Source organism: Anoplophora glabripennis, unplaced genomic scaffold (genome assembly GCF_000390285.2).
Source record: "Anoplophora glabripennis isolate ALB-LARVAE unplaced genomic scaffold, Agla_2.0 scaffold244, whole genome shotgun sequence".
Taxonomy (NCBI): domain Eukaryota; kingdom Metazoa; phylum Arthropoda; class Insecta; order Coleoptera; family Cerambycidae; genus Anoplophora; species Anoplophora glabripennis.
Window position 1 is genome coordinate 116079 of NW_019416393.1, and position 23900 is coordinate 139978.

The 23900-nt window shown below is 33.1% G+C and overlaps 1 protein-coding gene across 4 annotated transcripts in view; it reads left to right on the forward strand.

The window, feature by feature from the left end:
* Positions 1-23900, forward strand: part of LOC108906939 (growth factor receptor-bound protein 14) — a 700528-nt gene that overhangs the window by 96166 nt on the left and 580462 nt on the right. For 3 of the 4 annotated variants that reach the window (XM_018710384.2, XM_018710385.2, XM_018710388.2), the window contains exon 2: positions 22580-22719. In XM_018710384.2, the coding sequence (XP_018565900.1) occupies positions 22580-22719 (140 nt within the window). Of the gene's footprint in view, positions 1-8594; positions 8878-22579; positions 22720-23900 lie in introns of those variants that run through there. The other variant, XM_018710386.2, reaches the window with a different exon arrangement.

Sequence of the window (23900 nt, forward strand, 5' to 3'; positions counted from 1 at the left end):
AACGATTTTCATGATTTCTACTTATTATCACTTGTTATAAAATATGAAAAATGTTTTTTTTTAAGCAGAAAATCGACCTATCCGAGAAAGTGTCATGAAACTTCGTTTAGGAAATATTTGTATCAATAGGTACTGTTCTCCATCCGGTGTATTGTATGCTAAGAATAGTCAATAAATAACTTGATTAAAATTTATCATTGGTAATATGTATTTTATTGTTAGTGTTTAGATAAGGCAAGTATTTTTAATCACCTCCAACAACACATTATGTATGTGTAACGAAATTTTTTTCAAGTGAAAATATGTGCCAGAGTCCATCAAGACGCTTCTAAATATCGTAATTCCAGTTTTTAGCACATGAATAAAATACATATAGCTTGATGTGGGTGTTGAAAATTATTTACTACGAATACTAAAGTATTTATACTCGAAGTGTATTGCAACACTGTTTATCTCCAGCGCTCACACTGATTTATTTATTGAAAATAGAAATAAAGCTTCTGTTGTTGATATAAAAACTTGTTTGTGGAGTACAATTCATAAATTTAAAAATTTTATGAATGGTCAATAACGAAACAAAAATATTAAGTAACACAAATACAGTTTTGGACAATATGAAAAAAATTATTAATTTTTATATTTTTAGAGGCATCCAATTAATAATTGCATTATTTTAAATAGGATTTTGAAATTGAAAACTCAACATCAAACCAAAAATACAATGGTGTGTAAAATATTTCTAATAACATAGTAAAAATGTAGATTTAATGACTTGAACAGTTGTAATTAATGTGGTGTTCATTACCATAATAAATTCTAGGTGAAAATTTAACGAAATTAGATAAACTTTTAACTAAATATTCTTTGTTATTTATATGCTTATGATAAATCATAACGATTTACTTGTGTATTTTAAATTAAACGATTTTTCATTAATTTATTTATTTACTTATTTATTTATTTGAGCTATAGCTGCCCAGACAGATACAAATTCAATTAAAGGGCAATAGAAACAATACAATGTTATATGAAAAAGCATAATAAATGAAAAACATATTTGAAAATACAAGCTTAATTACATAACTAGAAAACGAACACAAAATAACTAAAGATAAATAAAATATTAAAAATAAACTAAATTGTAACATACAAAATGATGGACAGGTTATAATTCTAAATTCTATAATACATCACCTTATAGTACTAACGGTATATTTTAAAATATCAAAGTTGATATGATAATATATACAGGGTTAATCAAAAGTATGGAAACCCCCAAAAATCTCAGCGGGAAAGCATTTTCGGGATAAATGGTGAGAATAAAAGTCTCAGTATTTTTCACGGCGTATCCGATGGTAATCTTGACCTTGAGGTTAAGGTCAAGGTTCAAGGTTATATCAAGATCAAGTCGGTATTTTCAAATGGCGACTCTCCTTTTCGACCCCTGAAATGGGAAAAGCAGAAAATTCTGCATCCGAATATAACATTGACCGTCAAGGTCAATTCAAGCTCAAATGTTAATTTTCACTGTAATTTTTTTATTTTTAACTACGGAATCAGAGGGAGTGACAATTTGTGAGTAGATACCTGATGGTACTGCTTAGTGACGTTGATCTAAAAAATTGTGACCCTTCTATACCATTTTCGAAAATAAAAAATGACAGCCGTACCAATCACTTGTCCTCTACCCTCTACCTGACCTTGACCATTAACCTTAAGGTCACGTTTAAGATCATAATAACATGTAGAATTCTACGCTCTCTTATTTCTAGCGTTGAAATAAGGGGTCCAGAAATCGATATGACCCTGACATGTTCTTTCGACCTCGACCTCAAGATTAAGGTCACTCAAAGACTGTCACTTCCTCTAATTCCGTTGTTAAAAATAAAAATTACAGTAAAAATCAACATTTGACCCTGCACTGACCTTGACTATTGACTCTGAGGTCACGGTCAATGTCATATTCGGATGCGGAATTTTCTGCTCTTTCTATTTGCGGGCTCGAAAAGGAGGGTCGTCATTAAAAAAAACACGACATGATCTTGATATGACCTTGAATCTTGACCATTTATCCTAAAAATTCTTAAATTCTTTCCCGCTGAGATTTTTGGGGTTCCCATACTTTTGACTAACCCTGTATAATTTGTACACATTTGGTAAATTGGAGAATATTTTAGAATGTTTGTTCTCGGAGTTTACAAATAAAATAATACAGTTGAGCGAGTTTGAACACTAGGAATATTAGTAAGTAAATACTACTCAGGATGTCCGGGCAGTCGAGGACGCAGACAACGGTTCATACACAAAAAGTAGACCCGAACTTTTTAAAGTTAAATCTATTTAGCAGCTCTAACTACGGAATAAAGATGAGTTAGTCAGATAAATGACAATTTGATCTCTGCGGAAAACGTTTGTTATTCTTGCTTTTACAATTGATACTTAATGCCAATTACAGATTTTAACGTTATATAGTGTTGGATCGGTCTGTGGCCGAGCATCAGCGCTTGAATCGATGTTGCCACTGGCGCGAGTTCGATCCCCGTGGTTGGACAGTTGTATATCAGCTATATTATAGAGGGGAATTAGGCACACTCTCTGCGAGTATGGCAGGTTAGAAGAATGTTGGTTTGGGTAATTAATTAAAACCATTTTTCATATTCAATCTTTGAAAGATCATAGAGCCTTTAGGAATAGCTGCAACGAAGGTAAATCTTTTCATAATTCTAAACATAGTTAAAAATTTTATACTTTAATTCATATTTGAACTAGTAGATAACTTTACTACAAATCACTCATTATTACAAAATCAACAACTTTGATATTGATTCAAGGTTGATAAGCATCGTTTCCATAGATACCTTAATTCATCCTGAGTGATATCATTAAATATACAGGAGTTTATAATTCCGATGATACGTTTATATATTTAGTTTATATCTTTTAGATTAAGAAATTGATAACAGTATTTGAGGGCACACCTCCTACATATACCTCTTTTACAAAAAATTACCCAATGTTATTTTTATTATTGTTCTGAAGGTGGTACGATGAAACACAGATGAAATGATATGAGTTTAAATCGAACCTTATTATTGGAATGGCTAAAAACTGGTTGGTTTTTATCTAGCATCATTTGTTTTAATAAAATTTATTCTAATAAAGACCACAGCTGAATAAATGTTGAAAAATATTAACGCAATTTATACTTATTTAAATATCCTATCTTATCTGGAATATAAATTTATGATTTCTCTGAATTTATCAACATCTGAACAGGATCGTAATAAGTTACATTTTTGTTTGGAAAATGTATGCTCAATATTTCTTCGCCATACATTTTGACATAATATAATTAATCTTGATGTACTTACCTAATTGGATTAATTTTAAGAGAAAATAGGGAAAAGTGAGTAGAATATTCATATTAAAAAAATTTATAACGCACATTTACGCCGACAAAAACAATTTGTCAAATCATTATTTAAACCCCTTTTCGGACCGCCCCTGACCGCTGACCCATAAAGGTTTATCGAGAATAAATCTCGATCTACCGTATTATCCGTCACTAACCTAGTTTTTACCACGTTTTTAATACGTAGTGAACGACAGTAATAAACAGATCTTTTTACCTACACTCATGAATGAATAAGATATTTTTTTCCATTTTAAATATTAACAAGTATTACTTATTTGTCAATAAAAACAAATGTGTAAGGATAATAATTTTTTTCGAGTATTAGTTTATTACACAGTATTTTTAATATTGTTAACAAAACATAATTGAATATGATTGTGTTTTTAGTATTACTTTCAATTAATTATTGAGTTTGTAGTATGTATACCTAGTGACTTATTGCTTTTCTATTTAAAATGCCAGTACGGCTAAAACAACACTCATCCGATCATAGTACTTTATTAACAAAGTTGGGATCTGCTGCACTTTTAAAATTTTGAAGCCAATTGAAAAATTCAAGACGACTGAGAAAATCAGCTGTTTCTCTTCAACGATCGAACGCTCTGTGCTTCGCCAACGCGTTACCAGTCAGAAAATGTGATGCGAAGTATGCCGCCGAATTAGTAGGAGTTTGCTTCCTTTTTAAACGGTCGAGAAAAAATTTTTCTTCGATTTTCTGTTTTTATTAAGCCTTCTGAATACGTGGTTAAAATTAATGACATTATGACTGAATCACCCTGTATAAATATAATATAAATGAACATAAATATAAGTACCTATTGGTGAGTATACAGGATGTCCAGAAACGAATTCGCCATGAAAACAAATCGATTCCTTATATGGGGTTGTTTAGAATACCTGATATATTTTTGTTGAATTTTTACACCGCTGTAGAAAAAAAAATAACCATCATTCATGTATTCTTGTCAAATTTATGTTTCAGGTTCTTACCTCAAGCGTATCAGGTATTCTATAAATATGATTTTTTCTGGATCTCGCGTCCAGATTCATCTTGAGGTGGAATCTTTGAACCATTTCGAGAGCAATAACCACTTATTGAGAACATTAAACTGAAAACAAAATATAGTGGAAGTAAAATAAGTAGGTCTTAAATAGTAAGCTACAATCGGGATGTCTATGTGTAAAGTTCAGGCAAAGTTCAGTAATGTTTATTATTGATGTTTCTCATACCTATTCTTCAATGACTTTAAACGAAAATATACCCAGAGATTTTTATAATTTACACGCGTCATATTATTTACTTACCTCAGTATTTATTTATAATATATTTAGGTAGTTAAAACACTATGCTATATTATTACGCCACAAATGAATGTAAACATGCCTACTCAACAACAATTAGCACAGTTTTCTACACAAGCGCGGTAACACTACACCAGGTGATCATATAATTAATCTGATTGGTGGAGCCACATCAGGTTATGTAAATTTCCCACCTTTATTCGTATATTTACATCAAATGTAGTGAAAACAAAAAAAATTATTTTATTTGTGAAACGGGTAGTTATGTAGGTACATTGAACTATATCGAGTGAAAGCAAGAAAGTATGGAGTGAATCCATTGACCATTGACTGAAATTATTGAGTACATTTTCAGTGAATATTATAAGTCTGTTTAGAAATGAAAGAGAGTAATAAAAGCTTAGTATGTATGCAAATCGTAAATAAATGTAGTACTGGTGCTTATATTCAATATTTTTATATTATGCATTTTCGGTATAGATGAGGTGTACTTTTAAAAAAACTTTGTGCGATCGGACTGTACTAAATTGTAGCAGGTAGCTAAAATTTAATCCCCGACAATCCGTCTTTGTCTATGCCGCTTCAATTTCTCGGTCCATTTCTCTTATAAGTAAACAATATAAAAACAGCATTTCAAAACATGAGGCTACTTTAAGCATCATAACCGGGTTAAGAGGGTTTTTAGTAATTCAAATAAAATTATTCAATATTATTATCAAAATATTTATTTAAATTTAATGAATAGACTTTTATTCCACACAAAAATATATGTATTTTGAAAATTCAAATTATGGTGAGTAAATGTAGTGTTGTATAAATGTACAATAAAGAAAATAAAAAAGTAGGTATATTAAAATTCATCCTCTGAATATTCTGATGAATTATCTTCGTCTCCTAGATTGATAACGATAGGTTCCACAGTAACGTCAATTAAATTATCGAGTTCCCACATTTTCTCCTCTTCTTTTTGTACATGATGTATACATCTTTGCCAGTTATCTGCAGTTACTCGTTCCAAGGAATTTTTTAACAAAATTTTCACGTCACTTAATTTAAACGTCGTATTATTTCGCGCTACATCTCCTTTTACCTGCGCCCAGACTAATTCGATTGGGTTAAGTTCACAGTGATAAGGTGGTAACCGTAGTACCGTTATTTGGCGATTTGTTGCCATTTCATCGATAACATATTTTTTCTGATCTTTATTAAGATTGACAAGTGTCAAAAGTTCCTTTTTCACCATATTTGTTTCAAAAGAAATGTTTTTTCCGGATAACCATTGAATTATATCGGCTTTCCTCCAAGCAGTCGTAGGCGTCCGCTCGGTCTGCCGTGAATGGTAACTGGCATTATCCATGACAATTACAGACCCCGGAGGAATAAGATCCAACATCTGTGTAAAATACTCTTCGAAAACATCTGCGTTCATGTCTTCGTGATAGTCACCTGTATTTTTAGATTCAAATAAAAGTAAACCGCCATCTACAAAACCACTGGCACTACCTATATGTGTCACTATTAATCTTCGCCCTTTACCTGAAGGTGCCTTGAACCCTGTTGAAAGTCCATCCAAAAATGCTTGTCGAAAACTTTTTACATTTTTATCTTGCCATACTTTTGTTACAGTATATCCCTCGTTGACCCAAGTTTCGTCTAGATAATAAATATTCCTCCCTTCGTCACGGAATTTTCTAATTGATCTTAAGTAGGATCTTCGCCAACAAATAATTTCATCTTTATCGATAAGAACTGACTTCCTGTTCTGCTTTTCCCAGCAAAAATTCAACTCTCGTAAGACGGCCCATAATTTGCTTCTACTGATTTTTGGCAAATCGTTGTCCTCTGAAAGTTCACTTAAAATTTTGTTTAGCGTTGGTATTTCTTTTTTAAAATAAAATGAGTGTACTTTTCTGCGAATGACATTTTTGAAGAAATCATCTATAACGACTTTTGACCTCCCTGTAGATGATTTTGGGGGATTTACAGTATCTTGTTCATTTTTTGTTTCCTTTAAAAGTCTGTAGATAGTCGATTTTCCAATCCCTGTCATTTTGGAACACTTTTCCACGATGTCGTCAACACTGTTGGTAGGATTTTGGTGTTTCAATGCATTAAATACATTTAATATAATAATCTTCTCATTCTGAGACAGCGCACATCTTTTCACGCGTTTAGCAGGTACGTAATCTGATAAGCTCGACATTTTACCCAAACAATATTATATCCACTGGCACAATAGTCACTAAACACAAGTCGAATTTTACTCTACTGCACTAGCACGTCTTCGTATATTCAGCTCTAAGACTGGATTGATCTGTCACAATACACTGGCTCCTGCCCTATGATGTATCCAGTAAAATATACTAATGTACACCCATTACCTGTTAGCATTAGTGTTACCCAATAATTACCTGAAACGAAATATTAGCACGCCCATGGCCGGTTCCTATCTCGGGGTTTTATTACTCTCTTTCATTTCCAAACAGACTATAGGCATTTTGATAATTTTACATATTTTTGATAATATTTGAACTAAAACTGATAATTTCACTCATAAAATACTAGTTGTACTCATTATAGAGGAAAATTTCACACAATCGGGTGTGGACAGAAATTGATTTGAAATTTGATGTTGAGTGAAATTGTGTGAAAATAAGTTCAATTTTTTTACAGTGCATTTATCAAATTTAACCCAATTATTTTCCGTTCAAATATATTTAGCATAAACAATGTAAATCATTATGAAATCTAGTACCCGTTTGCTAATAAAAGACACTCACGCCACAACGGTGTTAGCTGTCAGGCTGTCAGAGTTAAATATTTGTAGTTTAGGTTTATAATATTAATATTTATCGGGAAAAAGTTCCATGAATTATTGCACTCAATCAGAAATGACTAGACACAAATTTTCATTGACATTTGTATACAGGGTGCCCGCAAATTTCACCCCCAACGTTTGACTGTATATTCACGACGATAAATAAATACGATCTATGAAAAAAGTTAAATAAAAATTTTTTGGTTTTTGAGTTACAGGCCTTCAAAGTTGTCAAAAATAAAACTAATTTAATTAATAACTTCATTATCCTTTTAATTCGATCGCGTTAAAATTTGGCACACTTGTTTGGACTATTATGGCATAGTCTTAAAACTTTAGTCAAAACGATGTACTGGGTGGTATGTATATGTGTTTCAACAGTTTTCTTTCTTAGTCTAAAATTATATTATAAACTATTTCCATAAAGTTTTTTTTTTAATATAATGATAATATTAAGTTAATATAAGTAATTTATATTTTAACCAACATAATTTCTTTTATAATAATTGTCTTTTAGTGCAGTATTTAAAATTTTAATATCAAATTTTAATGGTAAGCAGGATACAATTAACAAATGATTAACAGTATAATAACGTAAACTGATGGGTACCATTTTCTTTACGTCGGAACCCGAGACTGATGGATTTGATAAGTAACTGATATTAATTGTGTACTAATAAATTTCAGCGAATGATAGATACATACTAATAATAATAATTAGTTTAAAAACTTTTTATTAAAAGTTTAATAGAGGAACACTTCCGTCGATGAATTTAACAATTTGCCAAAGTTGTGTCAAGTTTTTGGCAGTAATATGTATTTCGAAAAAAGATATCGGTTTTATAAAAAATTTTTGGAAACTAGTAAATTTATTGTTGATAAATTTTACTAAGCCGCCTCTGCTCTGAAAACAAGATACTTCGATGAAAAAGTTGATCCCACATTTTTTAAGTATATCAGTAAGCGATGGACTGTTATCACTGCTACTACTACTATACACATCGATATTTTAATAGATACCTCTGTCTCCGGATATCAATGACCTACGCACAAACTACGTCGGTAAAACGAACGCTGTTTTTATCGTCTTTATTTGTGTCACGTTGTAGATTCGCTTCTTTAAACGTGTGAATAAAGCCGAGTTAACAAAATCTATGTAGAATTATGTTGAAACATGTGATAAACTTCGCCATGCTTACAAGACAGTGAATCTGCTTCTGTTGTGTAGCGTAATGCTTACCGTGTCTGTTCCATTAATGAGTGATAAAGTGGGGCAATAAAACTGTACTGGACGGTTCTTTGGTTTACGCCGAGATGTTTACTGGAGTGTTAAAAAATTTACGTATGTATTTTAATCTTTCGTATTTCGACATTGTAACCTTGCTGTCGTTTTGTGATATCGACAAAAATAAATTATTCTATTTCATTGTTTCTGTTACTTATGATTTTTTAACAGACATAAAAAAATATCTATAAAAATAATACCTCCTAGATTATGTTTTGATGCTACGATTGTTATAAGTTGTGTTTAAATCCAATTTAACACAATTTGTAATTTTACAATTTTTCTTTATATTTTTGTCTATTTTTGTTCTATAAGCTATGGGGCAAGTAATTAAGCAAGTAAGGCACTTAGCGATAAAGCAAAAGTAACTTCATTAAACGAAGTGTGGATTAAAAATGAAATTATTTAGAGATTAATTGGTCGTTGTATCAAATATAAGGAGGGAGATACGGGTAGATTGATGATAACGGGAAGTTTATTACAATTTTATCGCTTTCTGCATTTTATTAATAATAATATTCCTCCATTACAATATGAAATTTTATGCCACCTTTACCTTTACGTGATTTTGTTGAAAATAAAACATTTTTTTTTGTACTATTTGATGACTATTTTGTTTATTTTTTACGATTTTCCTAGCCGATGCAAATGTAATTCAATTCACATAACTTAAACATTTTACATTTGTCGTCCGGAAAAGCCACAGTCGGAACTGAATTATACACACAAAATTTTTTTTGTTCCATAACAAAGGTATTTCTCTTGTTTATTATTAGCTAATCGTACTAATTGATGGCATACCGAATAAACTAAGTTAGTCTAAAATCAGGCGATTAGACTGTGATTATAAATTATAAAATAAATCAGTATTATGTACAGTCTAATCGCTTGATCAGTTAATCAAGCTTTAACCGAGACTCAAAGTACCCGGCCTAATATTAGCTATTTTGATGGTAGCAAGCAAGGAGGAGGTAAGGAATTGTGCAGAGGAGAAGATTTTTATCTGCTCCGACAGTCAAGCCGCGCTCAGAGCGGTTAGCTCCCCGAGGACTAGGTCTGCCCTTGTCCAAGAATGTGGAGACGCTCTAGATTCATTGGCCAGACGAAAAGAAGTAGAGTTGGTTTGGGTCCCAGGCCATAGGGGCATCCCTGGTAACGAGAGGGCGGATCAATTAGCTCGTCTTGGGTCCAGGGGACCTGGACAGGGACCTGAACCAATCTTAGGTATCAGGCAGCATTAATGGGGCCCTCAATAAGTGGACCTATCAAACTTTAGGTCTGGATTGGAGGAGAAGTAGAGGATGCAGGCAGGCCCATAGTTTTATACATGGACCTAGCAAATCCAAGACAAGATGGCTGCTGAGCCTCAGTCGAAGAGCCCTAAACCAAATGGTGGGGGTTCTGACAGGCCACTGCAGACTTAGGAGGCATTTAAGCTTAATACGAATTGAGGAGGACCCTCTATGCCCGAAATGTGGCGAAGGGGAGGACACCCCTGTCCACCTTCTGGGACAGTGTGCAGCCTTTGGGAGAATAAGACATAAAGTCTTTGGTGCTGAAGAGCTGCAAGGGGTTGAGGTGAGAGACCTTCCATGGACCAAAATCCTGGCGTTCATTAGGGCGTCGGGTAGGTTCGAGGAGGGTCAGAGGCAGAGAGTGGTTAGGTGATGGGACGGCTGGGTAGGCAAAAAGGGCCCACTTGTGGCCTAATTGCCAGGCTGAGGCCGCCCCTTTACTACTACTACTACTAGTCTAATATTAAAAAAAAAATAAATTATAATGATAACCAGTATACTAATTACCTCTAACCATTATATTTAATGTTTATTTCAGTACCTAAAAGAAAAACACATTTTTTACTGATTATATAATGTATTTATAAATACTAGTTTCAAGTAAGAGTATAAGTACATTTTTTTGAATGTTGTAGTATCGACATTGTTAATTTCAAAATTTTGAATTTTTGACAGAGTTGCGGAACCCCCAGAAAGGTTGTGGAGAACTCCAGGGTTCCCCGGAACACAATTTGATATCAAGTAAATTTTTAAAAAATGCACTGAATTAATGCACATCATTTTATATCGGCTGGTTCTGTCATCGATGTTCTAAGAATAGTGAATTTAACATGATAGTATAGTTTTTCCGAAGTCAGTTGAACTTGTAAAAAAACGCCTGGCAATAAAATTTAATGTCTTTCATAGGCGCCCCTAAAAAAGTTTTCTGCTAAAGGTAAAAAATTATAATAATTTGCATATAATGTGTAGAAAATTTCTATATGTTCATTTGGCCAATAACATATTTTAATTATTTATGTCCTCAAAAAGTTTTATCATATTGACGGTAAATTTCGTTTTGTTCCGTTTCAAAAGGTCTCCAAAATGCCATGTTGTAATAATATTATTTCTCCCTTCGCAGTTGTAATATCAATGATTAATAGAATGTGCCTGTAATAATTACCTGAATCACACTAAATTCCGCATTGCTACACTGCACTGCTAGGCAATATGTCAGCCACTTGTCAACAGCTGATATTTATTGCCCAGTAGCGCAGTTCGGCTGTCTGTGTACGCCGTTTGCCCGCGCGCGCATTCTTCAACTAGGCGTATATAGTTCTACCACCTCCACATTTAATTCAACCAGACCTGTATATGGGTATGGCTAAATAAATATAGAAACAAGTTTTCCAAATATTTCAATGCCGAGTTGCTGTATCACCGACCGAACCTGGTACATACTGTCAACCTCTTGGTTCTTCAATTGATATGGGAAAGACTATACTCATCCACTGTTTAAATGTCCTTTTTATTTTCAATTCATACCAATAGATAAAAATATCTTAGCATTCTACGTATTTGTATTAATTAACACCCATTATCATTAATTTTACACGTTTTACAAACGTAGTACTAGGAAATTTACATTTTTTTTATGTATGTGTATGTTTAATTTTGATAATTGTCAAGGACTTCGTTAGATAAGTATACACAGATTTAGGTCTAATCTAGGTATATAAATAAATTCCAAACCAAAATCGTAAAATGGATATTACATTACATATACAGAGCAATAACTTGTTATTTTAATGTAGGCATAATTTAAATTTCGTATGTAAATTCTAAAGGTATCGAATAATTTATACATACTTTTGAAATAACTGTTAAATGTATAAAAAATATAAATATAGCGAATAAGTAAATGTCCACATATTTTGAAGTAAACAGATATTAAACAGAATAATTAAAATTTGGTTGAGAATAATGATGTAGATATAAAATTGCAAATACTTATAACTTCCTTTTGATCAATACCTCTCTTTTAACATTACATCACTTTTTATCTTATTATCTTAATGATCATTTTTATAATTTTTATTATAACATGTATATACCTTTGAAATTTTTAGATGATTTAATAATTTTGAATTCGGAAGATATTTGCCAGTTTCTGGCCAAAAAAAACACATTTTAAGCAATTCAGAATAAAATGCCCTATACATAATATAAAAAACAAAATGAACTTGTATTTTTGCCATTAATCGAAGGTATATTTTGTCGTCTTTTATAAAGTGTAAGGTAATAAAGGATATACATTATTCATCTCGTAATTTTTTAATAAATTTGGACTGTTTCCGCTCCAGCTTTTTGCAAATGATCTGTTTTATCTTTACTTTATATTTTGGTTTTTATGTCTCTTTTATTTCTACAATTCTTCTTTTCCCTTTTGTGGATTTCTTTACGTATTTTTCGTCTAAAGAAATATGTCTAAATAGGCGGCCATAACGACGTATCGCTTGTACCACTGCACCATCTTCCGCCACTGTGCCAAGCAAACGGCGGCGCATCGCACCTCGTCTTATTCCGTCAATCACTGAAGAATTATCTCTAATATGGGGAAAAACCGGCATTTTACTGAGTTCCTCGTGTATTACCGGAGCTGGGATTTTCGGACGCTTTCCTCATCACGTCTACCTCAACGGACGCTTGGGAGTGTGGATGTCGCGCTGGCCGATTGTGTCCATCGGAGGCGAGGTAAGTTCCTGGAACTCCACTCTTGTACACACTCGGAAGGGCACAGTTTCTGGAGACTTTCAACTGAGCCTGAATGCACCAAATATGTTTTTGAGGATACTTTAGGTATGGTTACTCTTGTGTCTATAACACTGCCTTTTTAGGCTTTGCCTTGTGTAGCATTATTTTTGAGGTATCCTGTGAGTACCTGGAAACTTTGAAGCTTCTTAGAGTGTGTGTAGACCTTCTACGAGTACTTATGAATTTACGATGCTTGTCACGACCCTTGGGATTGGACAGAATTGGACTAGGTCTAGGCCAGGAGTAATGTGTTCGCAAAAATTTGTAAACATTTTTAACCTTTCCAGTTGTAAAAATTTGTGATTTATTGATAAAAATATTATTTATTATAAATGAATGGTGCAATCTGTGATCTGTAGAGGCTTTATATAATGAAGGTAGCAATAACGCTAACGTTAGATCCCATTTCTTGATGGGTCCACAGAGGTCCTGTAGTTGTCCACCTTAGATGTGGACAACTGTATTCAATTTTCCCCAACTTTGAATTGTAGTCGTCTGGAACGGGAAATGGACTTATAGCCTGACGTGAAACTGTAATTTTTTATTGCGGTTCCCCAGTTACAATGTCGCAATTTTCGCAGATTTTATTTTCGGAAATCCAAAACTGAGATGAATTTTTTATTTCTGTAGCGCGTCGTGGGCGACAGCATCAGCCTTCGGCGCGGCGGTGTCTTCTTCTGAGACTCTAGTGTCTGCGGATAGCTGAGAGCTCCATAAAGGACTTCGACGGAAATTGAAACAGTCGAAAATGTTATTCTCCGCGCCGTATTTCTTGTGTATGATAATTTGAAATGCGATTGTATCCTCGTACAGAGCTTTGCCCAATAGTGTCCATATTGACGCACCACATCTTGCATTCACAGACAGTATAATCTTAACTACTGAAGAATCGGCATTAGTTTTTGTCATCATGTTAATCGTAGGATCATCTTAATACATATTTAAGGAAATAAAATCATCATGTTTTTACTGCTTACTAGCTTTTATTCATTCAGCGTGCATTGTATGAGGGTTTGAAAAATTGCTAAGCTTGATTTTGCAGTGCAAGGCTCAGGTGCAAGATCTGATGCGAGGTAACGTGCGATGCTGTGTACGGTGCTTTATTATGGCCGCCTACTAATACAGATTATGTAAAATTCGAGTATCTTCTGTCTAATAATTTGCAAATTAACCGATACAACCCACTGTCAGTTTCTACCCGAAGAAAATCTATTCTTGTAAATGGGGATGCAGATATTATATTTCTATGTCCTGCATAAGGAACAATTTTAGGAGGTGGCAGTCACTATTTCAGCCCCAACATTTTTTTTTTTAATTTTAAATTTTCAAATGGCAATACAATAATTTGTTTTATAGGAATTTTACAAAATGTGTAAAATTTTTGACATTCGATGTTACGAAGTTTTACAAATGCAGTTTCATATACATATATAGAGTGTAACTTTGAGTGGGGGTCATATTTATACAGAGGTTTCCTCTGGCCTTTAGAAACACGAATTTTATTTTTGCAAATTCCGTCGTGAAATCTTAATTCGTTTCAACCTTTTTTTAGTAAATTTCGTACCCCGCCGCTGAACAATCTAGAGTAACCTCAAATAACGGTGCGTTTTCGTCACAGCGCATACACAATTAGGAACTGGGTTGTGCATTGTTGTCAAATCTCATGTTTAGCGGAAAGATTATTAAAAATCAAATTTCCACACCACTCACCGTGAGGTACTGCTCTTTTACGCACGTTACTTTTGTTGAGTGGTTGTTATTCACTGAACCAAAAATGTGCCTAAATACAACAAAAAACTTCATTAAAACAATAAATTTCATTATAGATTTTCAGCCGATGAAGAAATTCATTGTTACAATGAAGAGTGCTTCACTGACTCGATGAAAGTAACCTTCTTTCGTTAATGAACAAAGCTACTGAAGATTTTCATTATTCTAATGGAAGTGATTCTTTGTTTCAATGATTCCCAATTCTTCAATTTAAAGAATTCCTGCATCAAGCTAATGAAATATATTCTCTGTATTAATGAACTTAATTCTTCAAATAAAAGAATGCGTTTTTCGATCTAATGAAAAGAATCATTGAGACAATGAACTTATTTTTTCAAATAAAAGAATGCGTTTTTCGATCTAATGAAAAGGTTCATTGAGACAATGAAAAGGTTCATTGAAACAATGAACTTAATTCTTCAAATAAAAGAATGCGTTTTTCGATCTAATGAAAAGAATCATTGATACAATGAATGTATTCTTTGTATTAATGTATTGGATTTCATTCAGTCAATGAACCTATTCATTCTCATAATGAATTTGAGCTTTCATGTTTTTAAATTTTAGTAACAAATAATAAGGTAAAAAATAACTAAAAATTAACTTTCGAATTTTTTATTCGCTAGTATTTAAATAGCTACATAAGATTTGTACCTTTGGGTATTTACAAGTAGGCTTAATTTTGTAAACATGAAATTCTAGAAAGCTAAAGAACATTTCACTCTCGAGAGGGAATTCTAAGTCGAAAAGATATATCAATTTGAAGCAAATATCGAGAGCCCGGATAATATTAGTAAATTTGAAACGAATCTCATCAAAATGTATGAAAATTTCATCGATTTCGAAAATGTTTTTACCAATACCGTATATTGATGGTTGAAGTGATTGCTTGGTTCGCTTGAGATGATTGATTCTATCTTCGACTTCAATCAGATTATCGCCGACAAAAATCACAGACTCCTGTGAATCTTTGATGGTGAATTTGGTGGTTGTTTTTTTCCCCGTCACATCCTTTTTGATAATTTTTGTCGTTGGAACTAAGTAGCCATGTAATGCCCAAATACCAGCAGCATGTCGTCCGTCTAGAAAGGCAATAATAGAAATAGTTAATAATTATTGTTTAAAGCGCTTTAGTACCTACATGTAAAATTAGTAATATAAGATTACGTACATAAAAATAAAGACAGCTCTAATGTAGGAAAATGATTATTACTTATTAGACTAGCTGATGTAATTTGACTTACTCTCTGAGATTGTGGCGTCTTCTAATTTTTCGAGTAGAGTTTTTACTGACTTGTCTTTAACATGGTTTTCTGTCGTCAAAAAAGTATAAATTTTTCTCAAAACTCCATCAAAGTGTTCCAGTAAGCCATCCACATTACAACTACGGAACGCTAACTTGAAATCCATATCAATCTAAAACAAAAGTCAATTCATCACATCACATCTACAACATCTACAACTTCAACAATTCTTACCAGCCTATATCCAGCCGGGGTTTTGTAGAAGTGCCATTTCGCAATAATCTCAGAAGTTGCTTTTGAGTTCTTAATGAAGTGCTGTCGATATCCCCAACATGCTTTCCAAACAGTATCAAATTGTTCTGCTTTAAGATTGTCAATGTAATCTTCGGTTCTTAAATATTTGTATAATAGGTATTCTGTCTTTAAGGATTGAAATGGATCTCTACAATTTGACAATAGAGTACAAAATTCATTGAAGAGGTGTGGTTCATTTTTTTCGAAGTAAAACCTGGCAAAAACCATGAACGTATTTAATAATGGCTCCAATAGATATTTGTTAACATGTTCTTGAATTATAACTACATCTTTCCTAGAAAAGTTGTCATTTTTATGAAGAAAGAGTTAAAACGTTGAAGCAGCTTGAGTCATTCCTTTCCGAAAAGTATTAAATTGCAATTCTTCGGGTTCGGGTTGCAAGGGTATGGGTCTATCTCTAGAGTCAGCAGAGTCTACTTCAACTTGGTCATTTGGGAATGACTTAACTGTTGATATATTTATTAAATTTTATTCTTCACTAAAACTACTGTTGTTTGAACATGATTCTTCCGAATAATCATCTCTATTAGTAGAATGAATCCGATTGACATGTCTTTTAAATGAAGCAAAATTTTGAAAGCTTTGACTGCATTCTAGGCATCGGAATGTACAACTGGAATTTAGATTATGAAAACGTTTGAAATGGATTGTTAATCTCGGAAAGTTTAGAAAGTTATCTTTTCAAATAAAGCATAACATGCTTGCTGGTTTCAAGATTATTACCGCTATACCTATAGGTGCCTTATTTCAACTTCAAAATGGATAATTCGAAAATTTCTAGTTTATAATTATATATGTTGGTATAGTTCAACGGAATAGGTATATAGGTGCTACAAACGAAACATTTTAACTCCAAGTACCTACATATCATAATAATAAATTTATCTCTTACCTGTGTCCCTGTGTGCCCTCCTAAAATTTTTTTAAACACTCACAATATAGTCGCAATTTGCATACGGGTATACCCCTAAGCTGACAAGACGAAGATTGAGTGAAAACCGCGCGAGTAGAGTACATATTGCTATTTTTAGATTTTGGCCGTTGTAGATTTGCGAGTGGGGCTGTTATTAATGAACAAATTCATTGCATTGATAACTTGTTGGCTTTGTTATAATGTAAAACTTCATGACTTATTTTTTCTTAGAAGTAATAATTGAAGATATGCATAATACTAATGAACCGTTTTCATTATTATTATGTAATATGAAAATACTTCATTGAAGAGGACTTCATTGTGCCAAAGAATACACTTTCATAATAGCAATGAACGAGTTCATCAGTCCATAAACAATTGTTGATTGAGAAGATGAAAATAATCATTAAGCCAATGAAGAAGACTTCAGTGTGCCAAAGAATACACTTTCATAATATCAGTGAACGAGTTCATTAGTCTATAAGCAATTGTTTATTGAGACGATGCAAATTTTCATTAAGCCAATGAAAATAAGTTAATAACGACCGTTCATTAATACTATGAACAATATTTTTTTCAGTGTTATTATCGACCGCTTCGAAGGAGTATATATATAGCGGTCTTATTTTCGCCCCCCTATTTTTTATGTACTATTCCTCATGAAAATATCTGAGAACAATTTAGGACCACCTTGTATATCTTTCAAATTAGACGGGCTAATATGTTATAAAATAAGCGGATACGTTCTACAACAGTTGCAGTATCCAATAAAGAAAATGTATTTATCACCTGTGGCAAATATCGTTGACCTCCGGTGCAGTTACGATAAAATTTGCAAATATTTCATTAAATTCACCACGAATAGATGCTGGAAGCAAATCCCCATACAGAAGTCTCAATCTCTGTCACTGGATTTTTATTTAAAAGAATTTATTCACGTAAGGCCTTTTCATCGTCGGAATTAGGAAGGTGCAAGAAAAGCTATTTAGTTCCGGAGCAAACCTTTTTTCATATTTGGAGATAGACCATTTCCAACCAGAATCTAACGTCCAAAAGGGACAGACCTTTGAGCTTTTTTTAGTAAAATTCGAAAAAACTAGTCAATGTTAGTATAGTTTTTCCGAAGTCAATTGAAGAACCAATAATTTCAAGGTATGTACCAGGCTCGGTCGCTAAGCAGCAACTCGGCATTGAAATATTTGAAAAACTTGTTCCCATATTTAATTAGCCATACTCATAAACAGGTCTGGTCGAACTAAACGTAGAGATGATAGAAATGTATACGCTCAGTTGAAGAATGCGAGCGCGGCCAAAGGAAAACGAGCACAGTTGTATTGGGCTTCTGGGCAATAAATCACAGTAGGTGACAAGTGGTTCATAAATTGCCCAGCAGTGCAGCAGTGTGGAATTTGGCGTGAATCGGGCAATTTTAGCTTATTATAGGCACCTTCTATCAATCATAAGAGGAATATTTTGTTTACTAATATTATCACAGCATGGCATTTTGGAGACCTTTTGAAACTGAACAAAACGAAATTTACCACCAATATAATAAAATTGTTTGAGGACATAAATAATTAAAATATGTTGTTGGCCAAATGATCATATAATAGAAATTTTCTACACATTATACATGGTGTTTCTAAAATAGGGTTCCAAACTTCTGCTGCGTTTATAACTCATTAAAATAAGCCAAAAAGTTCCTATTAACATGTGCCCTAAAACGCACCCTTAGGAAGTTATATGCCCTTAAGGGCTCAAACAAAACTGTTTTTTTTTTCAAATAAATTGCAGTTATGAAGGATCCGATCATTTAATAAACAATTGAGGACATAAACTAAGACTATTTAAATTTAGAGTTACACTTACTAATTAAAGAACTAATTACTACTGCAGACAATAGCTAAATGTGAAATAGAAAATAATGGGATTAAAATTAGTAATAATAAGTTAAATTACAAGAACTGCTCGAAGTGACCACCTTGCATTTCGATGCATAATCTAGCTCGACGCTTCAATGATTTGCGAACTCTTTGGAAAATTCTATGTGTTTGCCTTATTTCCATGCACGCGGTTTCAATTTCCTCTCGTAATTGCTGAATGGTCTCAATTGGAATTTTATAAACCTTTGCCTTATGTTGACCCCACAAAAAATAGTCCAGGGGGTTAAGGTCAGGGGAACGTGGAGGCCAGGGAACAGGACCTCCTCGGCCTATCCATTTTTCTCCATACAACTCATTTAAGTGTTGTCTTACATTATGTAGGTAATGAGGTGGCGCCCCGTCCTGCATAAACCATATGCTTTGGCGTTCAATTAAAGGGACATCTTCCAAAAGTCCTGGCAAGTCGTTAACTAAAAAATTGTAATAATCCTCACCATTCAATCGATTAGGCAACACAAACGGTCCGATTAGCCGATCGCCTAAAATGCCTGCCCAAACGTTGACGGAAAACCGAATCTGATGTCTGGACTGAAATATGCTGTGTGGGTTTTCATCAGCCCATTCATGAGCGTTATGAAAATTGACATAACCATCTTTACTGAAACTTGCCTCATCCGTAAACAAAATAAGAGATGCAAAATTCGGAATCCGCCTCGATTTTCGCAAAAACCATTGGCAGAACTGCCGACGTGGTTCGTAGTCATTCGGATTTAAAGCTTGAACACGCTGGATATGAAAAGGATGAAGTAGTTGTTCGCAAAGAATTCGCCAAACTACGGAAAAACTTATGTTATGCATACGTGCGACACTTCTTACACCAACCCTTAGATTGTCCTGCACAGCTTCCAATACATTTTTTTCCATCACCGGTGTTCTTACAAATCTGTCTCTGCCACGATCATTTACTCTTGGTTGGAACGAACCATTTTCTCTTAAACGTTGATAGATCTTCTAAAATACCTGTCGAGAAGGAAGTCTTCTATTCGGGTATGCTGCCGCATACAGACGCCTCGCTTCTGATGCATTTCCAGCCGCACGGCCGTACATAAAGTGCATATCTGCCATTTCCGTGTTTGAATATGACTCCGTTTTATGAGTTGCAATAATGTTGTATAATTAAATTTTCCACCCACCACTTTTACTAATTAAACACTGCAAAGCTCAAGTTTATCAATAACTTAAATTGTTAACCGTTGTGGCAACGTCAGTCTTTTATTTGCCATGGTAAACAGATTTTTGTAATTTTTGGCCTAATAACTTAAAGAGCAGAGTAATTTTCAAACTCAATTTACTCGAAAACCATTGGAAATATCGATTTGGACAAAGATAATATTTTTTCGTAAAATTGTTAAGATTTTATAAATCTGTAGAGAACATTGTAAAAAAATTGAACTAAAAAAAATTACGGGCCAAAAACCCCATTGACCAACCTAAATGGGACGCATATGATTTGCATGTCGAAAAACGGAGTAGCCCATGTATTTAACGTAAAAAGTGATATAAGACCCATACATTTTTTTCTATTTATTTGCGACCGTTTTGTCAATAACAGAAAAAAAAACAGTTTTGTTTGAGCCCTTTTAAGGGTATATAACTTCCTAAGGGTGCGTTTTAGGGCACATGTTAATAGGAACTTTTTGGCTTATTTTAATGAGTTATAAACCCAGCAGAAGTTTGGAACCCTATTTTAGAAACACCCTGTATACAAATTATTATAATTTATTACCTTAAGCAGAAAATTTTCTTCGGGACGCCTATGAAACTCATTAAATTTTATTACCAGACGTTTTTTTGTTGATGTTGATGTTCCTAATATTGTCATTGCTCAAGAGATAAAAGAAGTTGTGAATGGAAATGACCTATTCAAATCTGCAAAAATTGTCTCCGATATCAGAACTAACAACCCAAATAGCCGATAACAACTATTTACATGAGAAAATTAATGATGCAACACTTGCTCTTTTAATATTTTGCAGAGATTTTTTTTTTTAGTAGCAAACTTATTCAAGCAAGGTTTGTCACTTAATTATTTAGACAATTTAGATTGTTTGTTCATTTGTACATAACATGAGTTTTTGAATGAGACCTTAGGAATGCTTGATGTGAGCCATCACAAGACATTTCAATTCATATTTCATAGTAATTATAGGTACATTATAGTGACGTGAAGGTGATTTTGTAAATAGATAGAAAAGATTCAGTTGCTCTTGATTTGGTATGTTCGATGCTTACCTGCAGCGAAAACATTTAACAATAGAACTACATATAAAACTCAATAAACCAAACAAACATAAGAACGGAAACCTGAAATTTTTTTGAGGTTAGGTTAAGCAGGTTACCCATGGAAATACATGACAAAATCTGCACGTACATTACTCATTTTAACTTCTCAACTGCCCACGAAATGTCTTGTCGGAACAAATGTATTACCTGAGCATGTTGATAAGCTAAGGTTAGTCACTAATTTTATAACCTAAAATGTTGTTACGCCCGATTTGAAAAAATATTGATATTTGTATTTGAAATCCTACAGCATTGATTATATCTAATAGAAATATTTATTATCCGGTTTAATTCGGTTTTCTCTTGAAAGATATAGCTTAAAAAATTATACTACGTATATTATAACATATGAATTCATTTTTATTTATCAAAGCTTATTTTTTATTTTTTAATGGTGTAATTTGACAAAAATTGATTAGATTTTTCTTTATATGTATTTACCTCCTCAATGTAGTTTGTACATTTCTTGGAAAATCTATACCGGTTTTCCTAAATGGGATAAACAACCTACAAATCATAGATAAATTAAATAAACAATTAAAATGCTAACTAATGTGTTTTTCTTAAATATTCACTTGCAAATTAAAAAAATATAGTTAAAGTTGTGAATCAATTTTTGTATTTACTGCTCACGCCATTATTTGTATGGTTATTTTGTTATTCGTAATTGTTCATCCATTAAAATTGAAAATTGTTTAATTTGGAACTGCGCATTTGAGAAGCACACATTAGTGGACATTTATTTGATTATTTAATTTATTTATAATTACCTACACTGACTGCTTTTCCCGTGGAGGATTGGAATTTAACATTAATAAACAAATATTTTTTCTCGAACTTTGGTACAAATTACATTGAGAGTGTACAGAATCCAGTGCAGTTGGATTTCAAATAAATAAATTGCAAACAAATTTTTGTTAAATACAACACGGAAACAAAATTTAAAGTGTTGATAACTGAGAACAAATGATAATCATATGTGATTTAATAAACTTTTTGTTTAATAAAAAAATTAAATCTGTCAATAAATACCTTTTTTTAAAGGATGTTTGCCATATGAAATAGGTCAGACTTATATATAATTTAAAGTCTTCTTAAGAATTATTTTAGGAAAAAAGTGTTCTTTCGCTGATTTTAAGGAAACGATTACTCCTTATTACCCTGCATTTTAAATTAGCAAATTAACAGAGCGTTTGTTTTTAGAATGGTGTCGGTTTCCGAGAGGCAAGTGTACCTGTTCGCGGCAAACAATTGAATATACCCGACTTCAAGAACGCTTAGAAGAAGGCTGGGGGGAGGCCTCCTGCAGCGACGATGATAGAGACGTCTCAAGCGACCGAGCTGTAAGTGTTTCCTTTTATAATAATAATAATCCAACCCTTAGATTGTCCTGCACAGCTTCCAATACATTTTTTTCCATCACCGGTGTTCTTACAAATCTGTCTCTGCCACGATCATTTACTCTTGGTTGGAACGAACCATTTTCTCTTAAACGTTGATAGATCTTCTAAAATACCTGTCGAGAAGGAAGTCTTCTATTCGGGTATGCTGCCGCATACAGACGCCTCGCTTCTGATGCATTTCCAGCCGCACGGCCGTACATAAAGTGCATATCTGCCATTTCCGTGTTTGAATATGACTCCATTTTATGAGTTGCAATAATGTTGTATACTTAAATTTTCCACTCACCACTTTTACTAATTAAACACTGCAAAGCTCAATTGACAGTTTATCAATAACTTAAATTGTTAAGCGTTGTGGCAACGTCAGTCTTTTATTTGCCATGGTAAACAGATTTTTGTAATTTTTGGCCTAATAACTTAAAGAGCAGAGTAATTTTCAAACTCAATTTACTCGAANTCATGCAACTTATGCGATACATGATCAAATTTACGAATACCAAAAATAAAACGTATACACGCATTTTGAACGCGTTGGATGAGGTTGCTGCTGTCAAGATCTAGGCAAGGTCCATATACAGGGGCACAAAATGAAAACTGGGATAATATCAATGTCTCACAAAGCATTCTCTTAGTATTTATGTTTAGATATTTACGATGGGGATACAGAAGCCGCAATCCTAGGTATGCTCGTTGGGCCATTTTTTTAACTTGCTCCCTGAATCTTAAGTTGGAATCTAAGATTAAACCTAAATTTTTTGCACTCTTAGAAAATTCTAGCAAATGCCCATTTATATTAATCTTAATTAATTTAGAGATATCAAAAGCTTTAGTCTTCTTGCCGAATAAAATTAAGGCTGTTTTAGAAGGATTTATACTAAGAGAATGCTGTAAGGAAATATCAAATATTGTATTTAAATCATCATTTACCTTATGCATAGCTGATTGATAATCTTTAGGATAAAACGAGTAATATAATTGAGTGTCATCAGCATACATGTGAATGGAGCAATATTTGACAAATTTTATAAATTGTGATGTATAAATTGTAAATAACAAAGGACCTAATATGGAACCCTGGGGGACTCCTTTGCAGATAGATCTAGATTGAGATAGGTTTTCAG